Raw genomic sequence first — 13,973 nt, forward strand, 5'->3', positions numbered from 1 at the left:
GCCCGGCGCAGCGCAACTCAATGCACACAGCCTCCGAACCACCGTCTGGAATTGATTAATGAGAGTTTGCCTTCTCTGTTCTCTTTTCTTACATTCCTTTCTTAAAGGGCGTTCACACTGACAGCGATTTGCGTCCTTTAGACATTCATTTATAATGAGAGTTGGCAATTTCTGGCAATATGACTGACAGGGACCGTTAGCGGGACCGCCTACTAGCATCAACAGCACAATTAACCTGTGTATAGATTAGCATACTAACACACTACTCATACTCTTTCAGTAGTATCTGGTATGCATGTTGTGTACATTATGCAAATTTTCTATATGTATGTAAGAATGCTTTGATAAACTAGTACATTTAAGAAAATGAGAAGTATACAACAGAGAAAAGTGCAGCAATGCACTCGACTTGACCTTCCAGTTTTGGCTGTGATTTGTAACATTTTTAACTCTTTCTTGACTTATTTGATCAGACTGCCAAAAGTTTTTAAACTAAATTTTTACATTTTAAATTAAATAGTTATTTTTTATTTCCAAAATAATACCACATATACTGTAATGGGCATGTGACAAAAATATTGTTATCATAATATATATATATATATATATATATATATATATATATATATATATATATATATATATATATATATATATATATATTAGAAGAAAGACTTACAAATTAGATAATTAGAAGTGTTGCCTTGGTAAAATACAGTAAGTGTATGCTAGTTCTAAACTGAATTAATTAATTAATTAATTAAAAATAAATAGAAAATAAAAAAAACTAACACAAATGGCAAGTACATACATTTACTAAAATAAAAAAATAAATTAAAATATAATAATAAAAGCTAATTAAAAATAATAATACTCAGAAAAACTACAATGTTATATTAATTTACACTAAAATAACAATCAAAAATGTCAATGTATAATTAATGTCAGAATGTTTCATTTTTTTTAAGAACCTTTTTGTGCAAAAGCCTAAAAAAGCTTAGAATATTCTCTAAAGGGTATTTTTACATTTTATGCGATGATCAACATTTGATGATCAACAGCAAATTTTGTTGGGCCGTTGGTTTATATTTCTGCACTATTGCCCCACCTACAGTGAAATCTCATTGGTTCAAAATTACGCTACACATAACAGTAGCTGATACTACAGTTCTGATGAAACAAAAGTAGCAACAGATCTTTTATTTTGTGTTGTGATGTACATCCGAGAGAAACAGATTAACGAAATAGAAAAAATGTAGGGTGAGGACTTGTTTCTGTCCATCGGATCTTGATTGGATGGCGGATCTGAATGTGAGCTTGCAGCTGACTTCAAGAAAGTGGTGGGTTTATGCACACTAAATGACTGGAGAAGTTTGTTGTTTAACCACAAGATAGTCATTTTGATTAAAAATTATGAGGTCCAAAAAAAGTAAAAATAAAACATGCACAAATGAACTCTTCACAGTACAACCAATAACATGCATTTAGAAAACAGCTGAATTTTCATTTCATACCGACTTCAGTTCAAACATCAAATATCTTCAGATTCAGCATTCAGCATTTTCGCTTTCAGTGTGAACACAAATTAGGTTACTTAATGCTGATGTTTGACTTCACTTAGGACACTGTTTAATGCTCCAAAGATATTTAGTTTACATCCTATTCAAGAGATCTCTCACCAAAATCTGTTGAAGAAACACCTCTTTAAAAAGCCAATGGTCAAGCATCGAAGGCAAGTATGCAGTCTTCCTGTCCGTATCACACTTTGTACATGTGACTCAAACTAAACCATTGATCCATGTGATAGGCTTTACAAGGAGCATGTGTCTGTGTTGACGGATAAAGACGTTTGCTGTAGCGCATCACACAGTGGCAAACTTGTGGCTTGTGGCTTCCCATGATTGATTCTTTATCACAGCACTGTTGTCGTGTTTGCTTTCCTCCTAGACAGACAGCATGCTTCATGAAGTGAGGAAATCAATGGAGACACACCGCTTACCTGTTGTGGAGCTGTCGACACGCGGAGGCTGCAAGTTTGAGTCAGCGATCCACTGTCCGGTACGTTTCCCGTTGGATGTGACGGCACAGTAATAACAAGAAGCGAGGATCCCGAGCGGATCAGTCCTCCTGCGGCAGGCAGCTAGCGGAGCGCAGAAAACACACTTTGCGTGCTGCCGTTAGGTCATGCTCAAAGTATGTCTGTGCAGTGTTCTGCAAGCTCAGGGAAACCACATCCTCTGACATACCTCCTGTATCCTGCTGTCTGCGTGCCGTCTCTCTCTCTCTCTCTCTCGCTCTCTCTGACTGTCTGAGATGACCCAGACACAGTTCGCCCCCCCTCTTACTCTCTCTCTCTCTCTCTACTTCTTCAGAAACCGACACAGTTCCTGCCCACCAGCTGAAGAATCCAACTGAGGAGAAGGAGAAGGAGGAGGAGGTGCTGAGTACGAGCGAGAGAGAGAGAGAGAGAGAAGGGAAGGGAGATGGAGAAAAAGAGAGCGGGAGCAGTTATTTTCGAAATTACAGGGACATAATAAAGCAATGATAAGAGCTCAGCATGAGTGAGGCTGAAAGAGCAAGGAAATAAGCAAAATACCATAAACAGAGTGAAAAATCAGCAGTGAGATCTCTGTAGTATCGCAATTGTTCCTCCAAGACCTCAAAGAGGTTAAATGGAGAGCAAATTAGTTTGTACCCTCCAAACTGTCATTTATTTTGTGAAACACTTAAGAATAATTACATAGCTTTTTTTCTAAGTATCAACAGTTATATGCATGATCTGCATGGCTGTTGAGCAAGGAAACAAAAGTGATCCATGCAATTGAAAATTCAGCTTTGTCATCACAGGAATAAATTACATTTTTAAATATATTAAAATAGAAAATAGTTATTTTAATTGTAATAATATTTTAAATTTTTACTGTACTTTTTACATAAGTGTAGCATTGGTAATATGATTCTTTTAAAAACAGTAGTATAGAATATTTACACAGCATCAGTTGTTTGCATGACTCTTGCTCCAAAATGAAAAAAAAAAAAAAAAAATGAGTGAAACAAAAGTGATCCAAACAACAGCTATCCTAAGTTTTCTGAAATAATGGTAGTTTTGTATAAAGCACAGTCTGAAAATTCAGCTTTTCTGTTACAGGAATGAATTACATTTTAAAATACATAAAACAGTCATTTAATTGTAATAGTATTAATGATTATTTATTATTATATTAACATTGACAATATTATATTCATTTATATTATATGACATATTCATAACTGTAATAATAACTATTATTTTTTAAATGACTGTTTTTACTGTATATTTGATCAAATAAAGGAGGTCAGTATATTTTATATTATATTTTGTAATATATATTTCATTCAAGAATATTTACATGGCTTCTTTCTAACAAGTTAAATGTGCAATTTCCATGACTGTTGAGCTACTGTATAAAAAGATGAAAACATGCAACCCATGTGTTATATTCTAAATCTACTGAATGATAAGAATCAGTATTAACTATATGTTTCTGTCCACCAAAGCACATGAAGTCACTGAAGGCAAAACACCACCAGGTCTTGTGAAAGCAATGGTCCGGATTGAGTACATGGAACAGAGAATGACATTCGAGAGCTTCAAGGAGGTGAGTAAAACCTTTTTTCAATCCTCTAGATGTGCTCAGATTTGCAGTGATACCAAAGCATGCAATCAAAATGACCCTAACCAACCCTAAATGTTCCAGATCACTGTGCTCTTACTGTATGAAAACAATTCTGTCTTTTGCTTCTGTTTTCAGAGTTTTGAGAGAAACAAAGCTGGCTTCAGTGAAATGTAACTTAGCAGTGAAAGAGTGACCTCTGAGCGCTCACGTTTTCCTCTGGGAAGGTTTTGTGGCAGTGGCTTGTTCTGGGGTGAGAGGGCCTGTATTTTTCATAAACCCCAAACACGGCCCCCTACAGCTGTGAATCCATTATTCAGACCGGTCTGAGGGAGAGGGGACTGACAAAAACACGACTGCCCGGTCCGAATTGCACCATAATCACTGTAATTTTATCCATCACATCTCTATGATGAAAATGACACAGCAGCAGCATTTCATCAAAAGTGTTTTAATGGGAAATATTGTCTTTAAGGCACTCGAGAAGATTGACGTTCCCATTTCAAAGACTGTTGATAATGATTTTATGCACAGCCGAGGACACAACTGACCCCAGGACACAAATTAATGACATGAGCCGAGATGAAAGAATATGAATCTGTCTGAAACAGGAAATCCTTTTGGTGACTGATCCTTGTCTCAAGTACAATCACTGATAACTACTCATCGTGAGGTAAGCGGTTGAATTATTGATTACAATACTTGACAATATAATACTTCATATATAGGGGTGTGTGTTTATATATGATTAATCACGATTATCACATCCATATACATATATATATATGTGTACAGGGTATATTTTATTATGTATATATAAATACACACACATATTATTCACATGTCTGGATAAACTTATATATATTATATAAAAATTGTTATAACATGTATATTCTTAAATTGTTGTATTTATAATAAAGTATACACACATATGTTATATTAATCGTATTAATCATTTGACAGCCCTAATATATATATATATATATTATATATATTATATATATATATATATATATATATATATATATATATATATATATATATATATATATATATGTAAAAAATATAATATTTATATAAATATATAGTCTATTATAATCTATAATAAGTATAATAGTTTGTGTGTGTGTGTATACATATATATATTATACACACACAAGAGAGATACATATATATATATATATATAGAGAGAGAGAGAGAGAGAGAGAGAGAGAGAGAGAGAGAGAGAGACAGAATTTCTTTATAGATTAGATGGGAACATGTTATACTTGCAAATAAACTGAAATACTTTGATGCATTTTCTGCACATTTCTAGGTCACTTATTATCAAAGCAAATTATAACTAACTAATGAAACATTTTGTATTAATTATAAAAAATGCTCTCAGATTCCTGGACCCCATCGTATGTCAAAACCCCCCGAAAAAACTCGAGATGTTTGATATGTCAACCAGATTGAAGCTTGAAGAGAGGAAGGAGAGATGGTGGAAAATGAGAGCTCCCACTGCGTAATTACCGCTGCGTTTATTGCGAACTGATCACTGCGTAATCCCTGTGAAAATAAAGAGCACTGCGGCATCACTGAACACTTCACTAACTGCATCGTTAGAGGAAATCAAAAAGTGTGCAGAGCAGCAGAAGACGAGAAAAATCACTCCTGCTTCCACAGCAGATCTCTGTCTTCATCAGTGTTGCTGATGCTCTCGCTGGACCAAACCAAGCTTTACACACAGAAGACACGCACTGCATGACCTCTGATGACCTTTCGTCTGATGCTGAGGTCATCTGAGATCATGTCCGGATAACAGTGATGAACCCATATTACAGACAGGCTCATCACGCTGATAAATGTCTTCCAAAAACCAAAATATTAATACTATTTATTAGGATTATAGTTTTACAATATGAATTGTTTTTAAATATTGCATAAAAATTGACCCTAGCAACATCAACTTCATATCAGCATCAACCACCTTGCTTTGAAAACCACTTTGATGCCAAATGTATCAACACACATATAACTCTCAGTGTAAGACAACCTGAAAAAAGTTTGTGTGTGAAATCTAGATATTGGTGCCACAGTGCCTCCTACTGGTCAGACAGTTGTGTGTCGTGTCATCAGAGCTCATGTTCATGCAGGTGTTTTTCTCTGCCTCAAGGTGGTTTAATTTGACTAAGATGAACGATTTTTCTATATTTTCTTTCAGAATCCTTTCTGAAAGAAGTGTAAGCCCTTACATTATTGTTGACGTGACAAGTCAAGCAGTGACTTACTTCCATCTAAACCATTTGTCTAATTGTTGTGAATTATGTATGCCATTTCAATGATTTCAAAAGAGAGACTACACTGGGTATTTGTACTTCGTCACGCAACAAGACTATTTAAGCAAACTGCAAAAAAGCTCACAGGGTTGTTAGAAATGGTGACACGTGTCAGCATCAAAAATATACATTTTCCTTTGAATTGTTACTTAATTTTGATGTTTAAAAATCTATCCCTGTCTGTATATCTATTTATATTTTATATACCAGTATAATATTATAATTTATTTATAACATAATGTGTATATTTATAATGGATATTTATAATTTATAAATTAATATATTATTTATTTATTTACATTTAGGTTTATTATATTGTAAAATGTATTTACAGATAGACACACACTATATAAAGTGTGTGTGTGTGTGTCTATATATATATATAATATATATATATATATATATATATTCTAACTTATGGAAGTGAACAAAAAGACCTGAATAAATTTGCAACATTGTACTAATTATATATAATAGAAATTCCATTATTAAATTTGATAAATTATATAATTTATTATAAAACAGATATATTATGTTATATTGATTATATTGTAAAATTGAAGTATTTAAAAAAATATTTTAGATACAGATAGATATTATATAGATACTGTAGATGGATAATATATGTGTCCAAATGAACAAAGTTAATTAATAGTTCAAATTTTCATTGATATTTTTTAAACATGGAAGTAACGACCTGTATATACACCTGAAAATATATTTTGCAGTCTTTCCAGGTCACAAATCAAGGAAAATTCTTACAAGTAATGAAACATTTTGTATGTGTTATTAAATTGTATTAATTTCTTATGTAATATATATTAAACATATAAGATATACTGAAAATAAGTCAAATGCAATTACAAAGAAATGGCAAGTAACACTGAATTAAATGTGAAATTTTGAAGTAGAAAAAATGAAATAGTATTTTCTTGCAAAACATACTCCTTTAATCTGTTTCATTTACAACCTCAAAAAAATATTTTGAGTTTTTCTAAGTGTGTGTCTAATGAATCCTATGTAAATATAATATGTAACGTATTACAAATACCTAATTATGGCTCATTGTAAACGATTTGCCCTTACCTGACATCTGATATATAGTCTGAACGCAGTGATCTTTATGGCAGATTTGCTCAGCCTGCTGTAAATACGTCATTTATCACTCAGTGATTGTACTCATGAGAGGCATTTGTGCACGTCACTAACTGCAGGAATATAAACCTGTCACTCCTGCAGCAGAATAATGCCATCGAATACATCAAATCATCCTGTTAAGACAAGGGAATGAATAGTTCAATTTAAATCTAAAGGTCTTGTGATGATGTAAAAACTGTCCATTCTATGCAATAGACTGATTACATTCCATTGCATTATAACCCTCTGAAAAAGCACAGTAAAGCCCTGGAGACACAGCTGATGTGACAGAACGCTTTAAGCTTTCATGTTTTTATCTGATATAGCTCTAATGTTTCTGTTTGTTAATTATCCAGGTCAAATGTACGGTTATTTTGCTCAGTCAGACTAAACCTGGTGTCAAAAATCCCTTGATGAAATACAGTACACAATAGCAGACGTCACACTGTAATAGTCTGTAATGCATGAGGGTGATTGACAGAAAGTAAAGTCTACAGTTTCTGTTTAATTCTGACTAATTATCCCTCTCAATAAGAAGTATAATGTGTATTCTTTAGCTGTATGCTCTGGTCCATTGCCACGTTGTCCGTTCGATTTATCATTGTTGCTTTGTTTGCAGGTTCTTTAGACATCTTGGCTCATTCTTCTGCGGGTTAATTCACACTGTTCTTTAAACTAAACATACACCCTCGTGTTTACACTCTCATGTTTGCTTCTACTATTAACCTCTCAGGTTTTTTATTGTTTTGTGAACATATTGCTCAAGTGGGGTCACATGTCACTGCTGACATGGGAACATGTTCCTGAGATCATTAAGATGCTGGGAATATAAAGGGAATAGTGTGGGACTTGACCACAACATCTCAGACGCCTCCATCATATGGACAGGTGAGGAGCAGAGTTAAGAATGCAGATCGGATTGTTATGAACTATATTTGATTTAGATTTTATATTGCATATATCTGAGAAAGGACTATAAATGAAGCTTTTAGAACTGAAATTTGAGTCTCTTCATAACATTTTGACTGCAACTGTAGTGGATTTTTTATATATATATATTCTAAATTATAGTTTATCTTTACAATTTATATTTTAAATGTATCTTTTTTTAAATATGAAACAGTTTTTTTTCTCTATTTTTAATCTTTTTTTTACTATTTATATTTTAAAAGAACTACAAAAGGAGTTTTCAAAATTGAAATTTGACTTTCATCCTAACATTTTAACTGTAACTGTAGTGTAAAAAAATCCACAATATTCAAATATTTTTTATTTAAATTATTCTAGCTTTTTAAATGTTTTTATTTAATTTTTTATATAACTTATACTATGAAATAAGCTTTCAAAATTGAGATGTCAGTTTCTTCCTGTCATTTTTACTGTGATTATAGTAAAAAATATATTTTTGTTAAATATTCTAAATTATTTTTCTTACAACTTTTTCTTAAAAAATCTTTTTTACTTTAATTAAAAATTATTTAACAACTATTTTAAATATATATATATATATATATATATATATATATATATATTATATATATATATATATATATATACAAAAAAAAACAAATTAGGGCTTATAACATTTTAAATTGTGTGTGTGTGTGTGTGTGTGTGTGTGTGTGTGTGTGTGTGTGTGTGTGTGTGTGGTGTGTGTGTGTGTGTGTGTGTGTGTGTGTGTGTGTGTGTGTGTGTGTGTGTGTGTGTGTGTGTGTGTGTGTGTGTGTGTGTGAGTGAATGTATGAATATTTTGAAATAATAATTTTAAATCATTAATTTTTACTTCTTTATGTTGTTTATTTATATACTTTTACACACCGCCTCTGCAATCTGCTGGACAGAAGGACGCAAAAATGTTTGCAGTGACAGTTTGTATCCTGGGGTTGCTTCATATGAGCGCTGCCTGCAGCTTGGTGTGTTTGATTTTAATAAATTGCTATTTTGCTTATGATACTGGTAACTAATTATTTGCTATGAGTAACATTTGACTAAATTTGTTTCTAATGGTTTTAAAAATGTCATGAACATGCTTGAAATCAGTTCTGTAATCTATATATACAGTAAAGCATAAACATTTGGTATAGTTCTATTATTTTTTTATATGTGATTTTGTTATCAATAAGCAAAAATAATCATATTTCATATCTGTCTATTTTCATGTGGTGGGATTTCCAGTCAGGTAAGCTATTACCATATTACCATAATGCCTATTATAAATCTGGTTAATATGCATTAATTTGCATCATCTGAAAATACTTCAGACTGATTGTTCTGCCTTTTCCCCTCACAGGCATCTGTACAGACCTGCCTTTTGTCCAGCAGGAGATTGTGGATGTCCACAACGCCTACCGAAGGGCTGTGAAGCCGACTGCCAGCAACATACTCAAAATGGTATATCATTCCCTTATAATTCACATTTTACACATACATCTTAGTGAAATTCTGTCATATACTGAATAGAAAAAGTGTTTTGTGTCATTAATAGAGTTGGAGCGATGCTGTGGCACAGTCAGCTCAAGGCTGGATTGATCAGTGTAACATAACACATGGACCACCAAGCAGCCGCATGATTGACGGTATGTTACCCACAATTACCGTCAGTTCAGTTCATTTATTTTTAGGGCACTTTTCATAGTACATGGTGTTCTAAAGCAGCTTTACAAAGCTCATAAAGCCTCCACAGCAAGCCAACAGTGAAACCCTGAAGTATTTCAGTACAATATTTTAATACTTTAATACTTATAATATTTTATGACAAAAATATATATGTGTGCATGCATGTGTTTGTTTACATTGTATATTGAAAGTTAAAACTGTTTTTTAAAAACCTGTAAATAAACAGAAAGACCTGAATATATATTCTGCACTATTTCTAGGTCACTAATTTTATGGAAGCTGAATTCTGCCTTGGAATAAAAAAAGAAAAAAAAAAGTAAAAGTTTATTGTGACTTTATCTCACAAAGAAAAAGTATCTTGCAAAATCAGAATGCATGATATAAAGAGAATTAACTCCCAATTGCAGGAACAAGTCAAAATTATGAGTTAAAAGTTGCAATTATTTATTCTTTGATAAACAGCAAGATTCGAGAATCTTGAACTTGCGAAAGAAAGAAACTTGCGAGATGTAAACTCACAATTCTAAAAAAATTAAGAATTGTGAGAAAATTTGTTCAAATTTATATCTAAAGATTCTGACTTTTCTCCTAATTTAAAGTAGATCTAGATCTACTCAATAGATTAAAAAGTCACAATTACCTTATTTAGTTATTATTTTTTTAATCAAATGATCTCAATTAATGACACATTTGGGAGGAATGAAGTCTCAACTGTTGAAGTGAATCACCTTTTTATTAACAAATTGGAAACTACATTGACCCCAACACCAATTTGGATACTTAAATCAGTAATAACAAATATAAATATTAATGCATAGATAATAAATCTTTGAACAAATGAACTTTTTAGTGTCTTTTAATTAACTGCTGTTTTGATGATTTTTAATAACTACAGGCGTGATTCATCACAAATAAAAAAAAGTCACAAAATACTTCCTTCATCTTCAACACTAGAGCTATTGTTTTATATTTTTCTTTTTTCTTTTTAAATACTTGACTTGAAAGGTATCTGTGTACTATATTTCTTTTAAATAAATAATACTTGCTTCAATATTTTGTTATGATTATAGTCATACATTTAAAAAAAAAAAAATGTGGCTTAACTGTCCAAATACATTTTGAGGCCACGGCAACCAAAGCAATTTAGACCTGAGAAAACAGAAGATTTCTTTCATAAACCCACATGCATATCAACCTAATATTTATACAGGAGAATTGTGCAAGAGAGTGTTGACATGCTGACTAGTCCATACAGATGAAGGAGGAAATGACAGTGTGTGTCACAGTCACATGCAGTGCATTCTCGACGGGTTTCACTTCAGGATTTGACACTGAGCGAACCATTACAGTGCTGAAGATTATTACTGTACACTGTAAGAAAAAAGCATTGAAAAACGGAAAAGGACCCATTGAGTTTGCAAAGCATAATTCAAAATACTGGTAAAACATTTCTGAAAATCACTACAGAAAATTCCTTTGTATTAACACAATACATCGGGGCCTCTTTTACAGGCTTTAGTGTACAAAATAACAAAAGGTCCTTAAAATCATATCATTTGATCATTTCAACTAGCCTGCAGTCCACCAGATGCAGTGCTGCAGTTTCCCGCATTGAATATTTTCTCTCTAATGGACAGGATATGAAATGGGTGAAAATCTCTTCAAGACCTCTGCGGGTTATTCATGGACTGATGTGATAAATGCCTGGCACAGCGAAGTCAACAATTATGAATATCCCACTGGATCCACCAACGGTCACTGGATCCAGGCGATTGGAATTACGGTTATTCAGGCTCATATATTTTTTTTTTGTAAAAAGCCAGTAGATTTTAGTATATATAACAGTCATGTATTATATATAGATTTTAGTAATATACATTCATATATTTATATAATATATATATAACAAGGATTATATATATTTTTTATATATATATATATATATATATATATATTTCTTTAAGAAAGAAAGTAAGAAAGAAAGAAAGAAAGAAAGAAAAATATTTTTCATCTATTTTGACAGCTTTTAGGAGTTCTTTAAAGGGATAGTTCACCCAGAAATGAAATTCTGTCATTATTTACTCACCCTCATGTTGTTCTAAACCTGTATGAGTTTCTTTTTTCTGTTGAACACAAAATAGGATATTCTGAAGAGGGCTGGTGACCAAACAGTTAACGGTAGCCATTGACTTCCATAGTATGGAAAAACTACTATGGGAATCAATAGCTACTGGCAACTGTTTGATTATCCTGTTTTTTTCTGTGCCACTTACACACCCCTTCATGAAAAATAGTAGATTTTAACATACTTTTTAAAAGACGGCTACTTACTTAATATGAAAATAATATACTTTAAAAGATTATACTTAAGAGTAAACTGAATGTAATGTTGTTAGATCCTTAATTCCATGTTATTTTTACAATTAACTGATTATAGTGTATTATAGTGAAGTCGAAGAGTGCTTTTTGGACCCACTTAAGTAGGACTTAATATATGATTTCATAATTCTATTGTCTGAAATATGATTAAAGTGTACTGCTGAATGCATTTATGGTCAACTAAAATATACTTTAATTTATATTCAAACTTGTGTGTCGTGTATTTAAATATATTTACAATTAAAGTTGCAATTTAGTATATTTACTCTACTGTACTTTTCTTGGGGTTTAGTATTAGTATTTAGTAAGACTTTTTTAAAGCATAACAATTATTACATTTGACAAGATTATAAAGCACACTTTAAGTGTGTTAAGAAAGTGTGGCGTGGAAGTGGACTATAGATGCACATTTAATACAATGAAGCACACTTCTTTTTCCGCAGAATTGCAATGCATGTGTTTGTAGTATCATTAACTGGCACACTGTAAGATGTAGTGCTTGTGTTCAGGTGGTGTGGTACAGCTCGTATGAGGTTGGCTGTGCAGTGGCTCAGTGTGGAACATCCTACTTCTACGGATGCCATTACTACCGCGCGTACGTCTATATGATGTTCCCAAAGGTTTTATTCCCAAATGAAACACAATTTGAGTTGTTCATCCATGTTTCTTCTTCAATTTCAGAGGGAATTTCAAAGGAGTCCCACCGTACTCGCTGGGTGATCCGTGTGCCGCTTGTCCGGGCAACTGTGAAGACGGTCTGTGCAGTAAGTGCATTTCTGTTTTAAGTTGCAAAATGATGACTTGAATGCAACTCTGAGAAGACTGACTTTCAATTCTCTCTTCTTCTTCTAGCTAATCCCTGTCCATACATCAACACAATCAGCAACTGCGATGAACTGAAAGAAATGGTCACATGTGACCACTCCCTCATGAGCCAGTGGTGTCCAGCCAGTTGTATGTGTGAATACAAAATCATCCCCATTGCGAAGAAATGAAATCTTATATGGCCATAACACATAAAACACGGCCTGTTTTGGATAGTTGTAGCACATCTTTCCTATAATGTGAAATATATATTCTATCTTCTTTCTATTTCTGTTCTTTCTATGTGGAATACCTCAAATGTGATGATTATTAAAAATCAAGGGTACTGTACTTTAATAGTATGATGGAAAAGGCCAGTCTGCATTGTTTGGCATTATTACCTCAACATTTTTCAGTAAAGCTTATACAATCACTTATAAGTAAAGCCATTTGTGTTTTATAAGCCTTGTAAACCCACATACTGAAAACAATAGCTGATGGAGAAAGCACAACTTAAGACTGTGAAAACAGGATACGTCACAAATGACAGACTGCTGGGAGAAAAACGCTTGGTCATTCTATGCATAGTGTGCTGGAATGTTCATATAATGATATTTTCTGCAACACTGCACCATAATCCTGCAGTTTATGTAACCACATCACTTTATTAAAATCATTCAAATGAGTTTAGATCATGTCATTAGGCTTCACAGATCCATGTATGCCCATATTATAAATCAATAAGCCATGGGGGGCTGTAGATACAGTGCTTTCACTGTGGTTAAAATAATTGCACTTATACCTAAGTGTCCAGCAGGTGACTCTGTTGCACACTATATGATCAACACAAACGTTTCCTGCTTCCTGTCAGAAATTATTAGAATACTCATCTTTTCCTTCCAGCTGATGATCTGTGTTAAATGTGTATAACCGCACATCCGTGTCTGCTGCGTTCCTTGAGCGTGTGCAACTTTCATCTGCTTGAATGCTACTTGTTGAAATCTGCATGTCACGTGAATGAGAACACAATATGAGGAGGCGAGCTTAAACTGCTCAGGGTGG

At 32.9% G+C, this 13,973-nt stretch overlaps 2 protein-coding genes and 1 long non-coding RNA gene across 6 annotated transcripts in view; 2 read left to right on the forward strand and 1 right to left on the reverse strand.

Annotated features, from left to right (window-relative positions):
• LOC109068518 (raftlin-like) overlaps positions 1–2,138 on the reverse strand; it is an 86,940-nt gene extending 84,802 nt beyond the window's left edge. For all 3 annotated transcript variants that reach the window (XM_042741728.1, XM_042741729.1, XM_042741727.1), the window contains exon 1: positions 2,000–2,138. The gene's annotated coding sequence lies outside the window, so the exon portion shown is untranslated. The remainder of the gene's footprint in view (positions 1–1,999) is intronic.
• Positions 1,130–6,179, forward strand: LOC109105609. 2 transcript variants are annotated; one of them, XR_006156773.1, is made up of 6 exons: positions 1,133–1,340; positions 1,948–2,058; positions 3,538–3,638; positions 3,792–4,039; positions 4,129–4,326; positions 5,042–6,179. It is a non-coding gene; the product is annotated as an uncharacterized LOC109105609 (long non-coding RNA). The 2 variants fall into 2 exon arrangements; XR_006156772.1 differs by having other exon boundaries at positions 1,130–1,340; positions 3,792–4,326.
• Positions 6,180–6,547: 368 nt separating this feature from the next.
• Positions 6,548–13,417, forward strand: LOC109053499 (cysteine-rich venom protein ENH1-like). The gene is made up of 9 exons (XM_042741730.1): positions 6,548–8,000; positions 8,954–9,025; positions 9,288–9,291; positions 9,403–9,503; positions 9,598–9,688; positions 11,366–11,496; positions 12,617–12,702; positions 12,789–12,871; positions 12,960–13,417. The coding sequence occupies exons 2-9, from the start codon at positions 8,966–8,968 to the stop codon at positions 13,100–13,102; spliced, it is 699 nt and encodes a 232-aa protein (XP_042597664.1). The 5' UTR covers positions 6,548–8,000; positions 8,954–8,965; the 3' UTR covers positions 13,103–13,417.
• Positions 13,418–13,973: the final 556 nt, after the last annotated feature.

The sequence above is a fragment of the Cyprinus carpio genome, chromosome B16 (assembly GCF_018340385.1).
Source record: "Cyprinus carpio isolate SPL01 chromosome B16, ASM1834038v1, whole genome shotgun sequence".
Classification (NCBI taxonomy): Eukaryota; Metazoa; Chordata; class Actinopteri; order Cypriniformes; family Cyprinidae; genus Cyprinus; species Cyprinus carpio.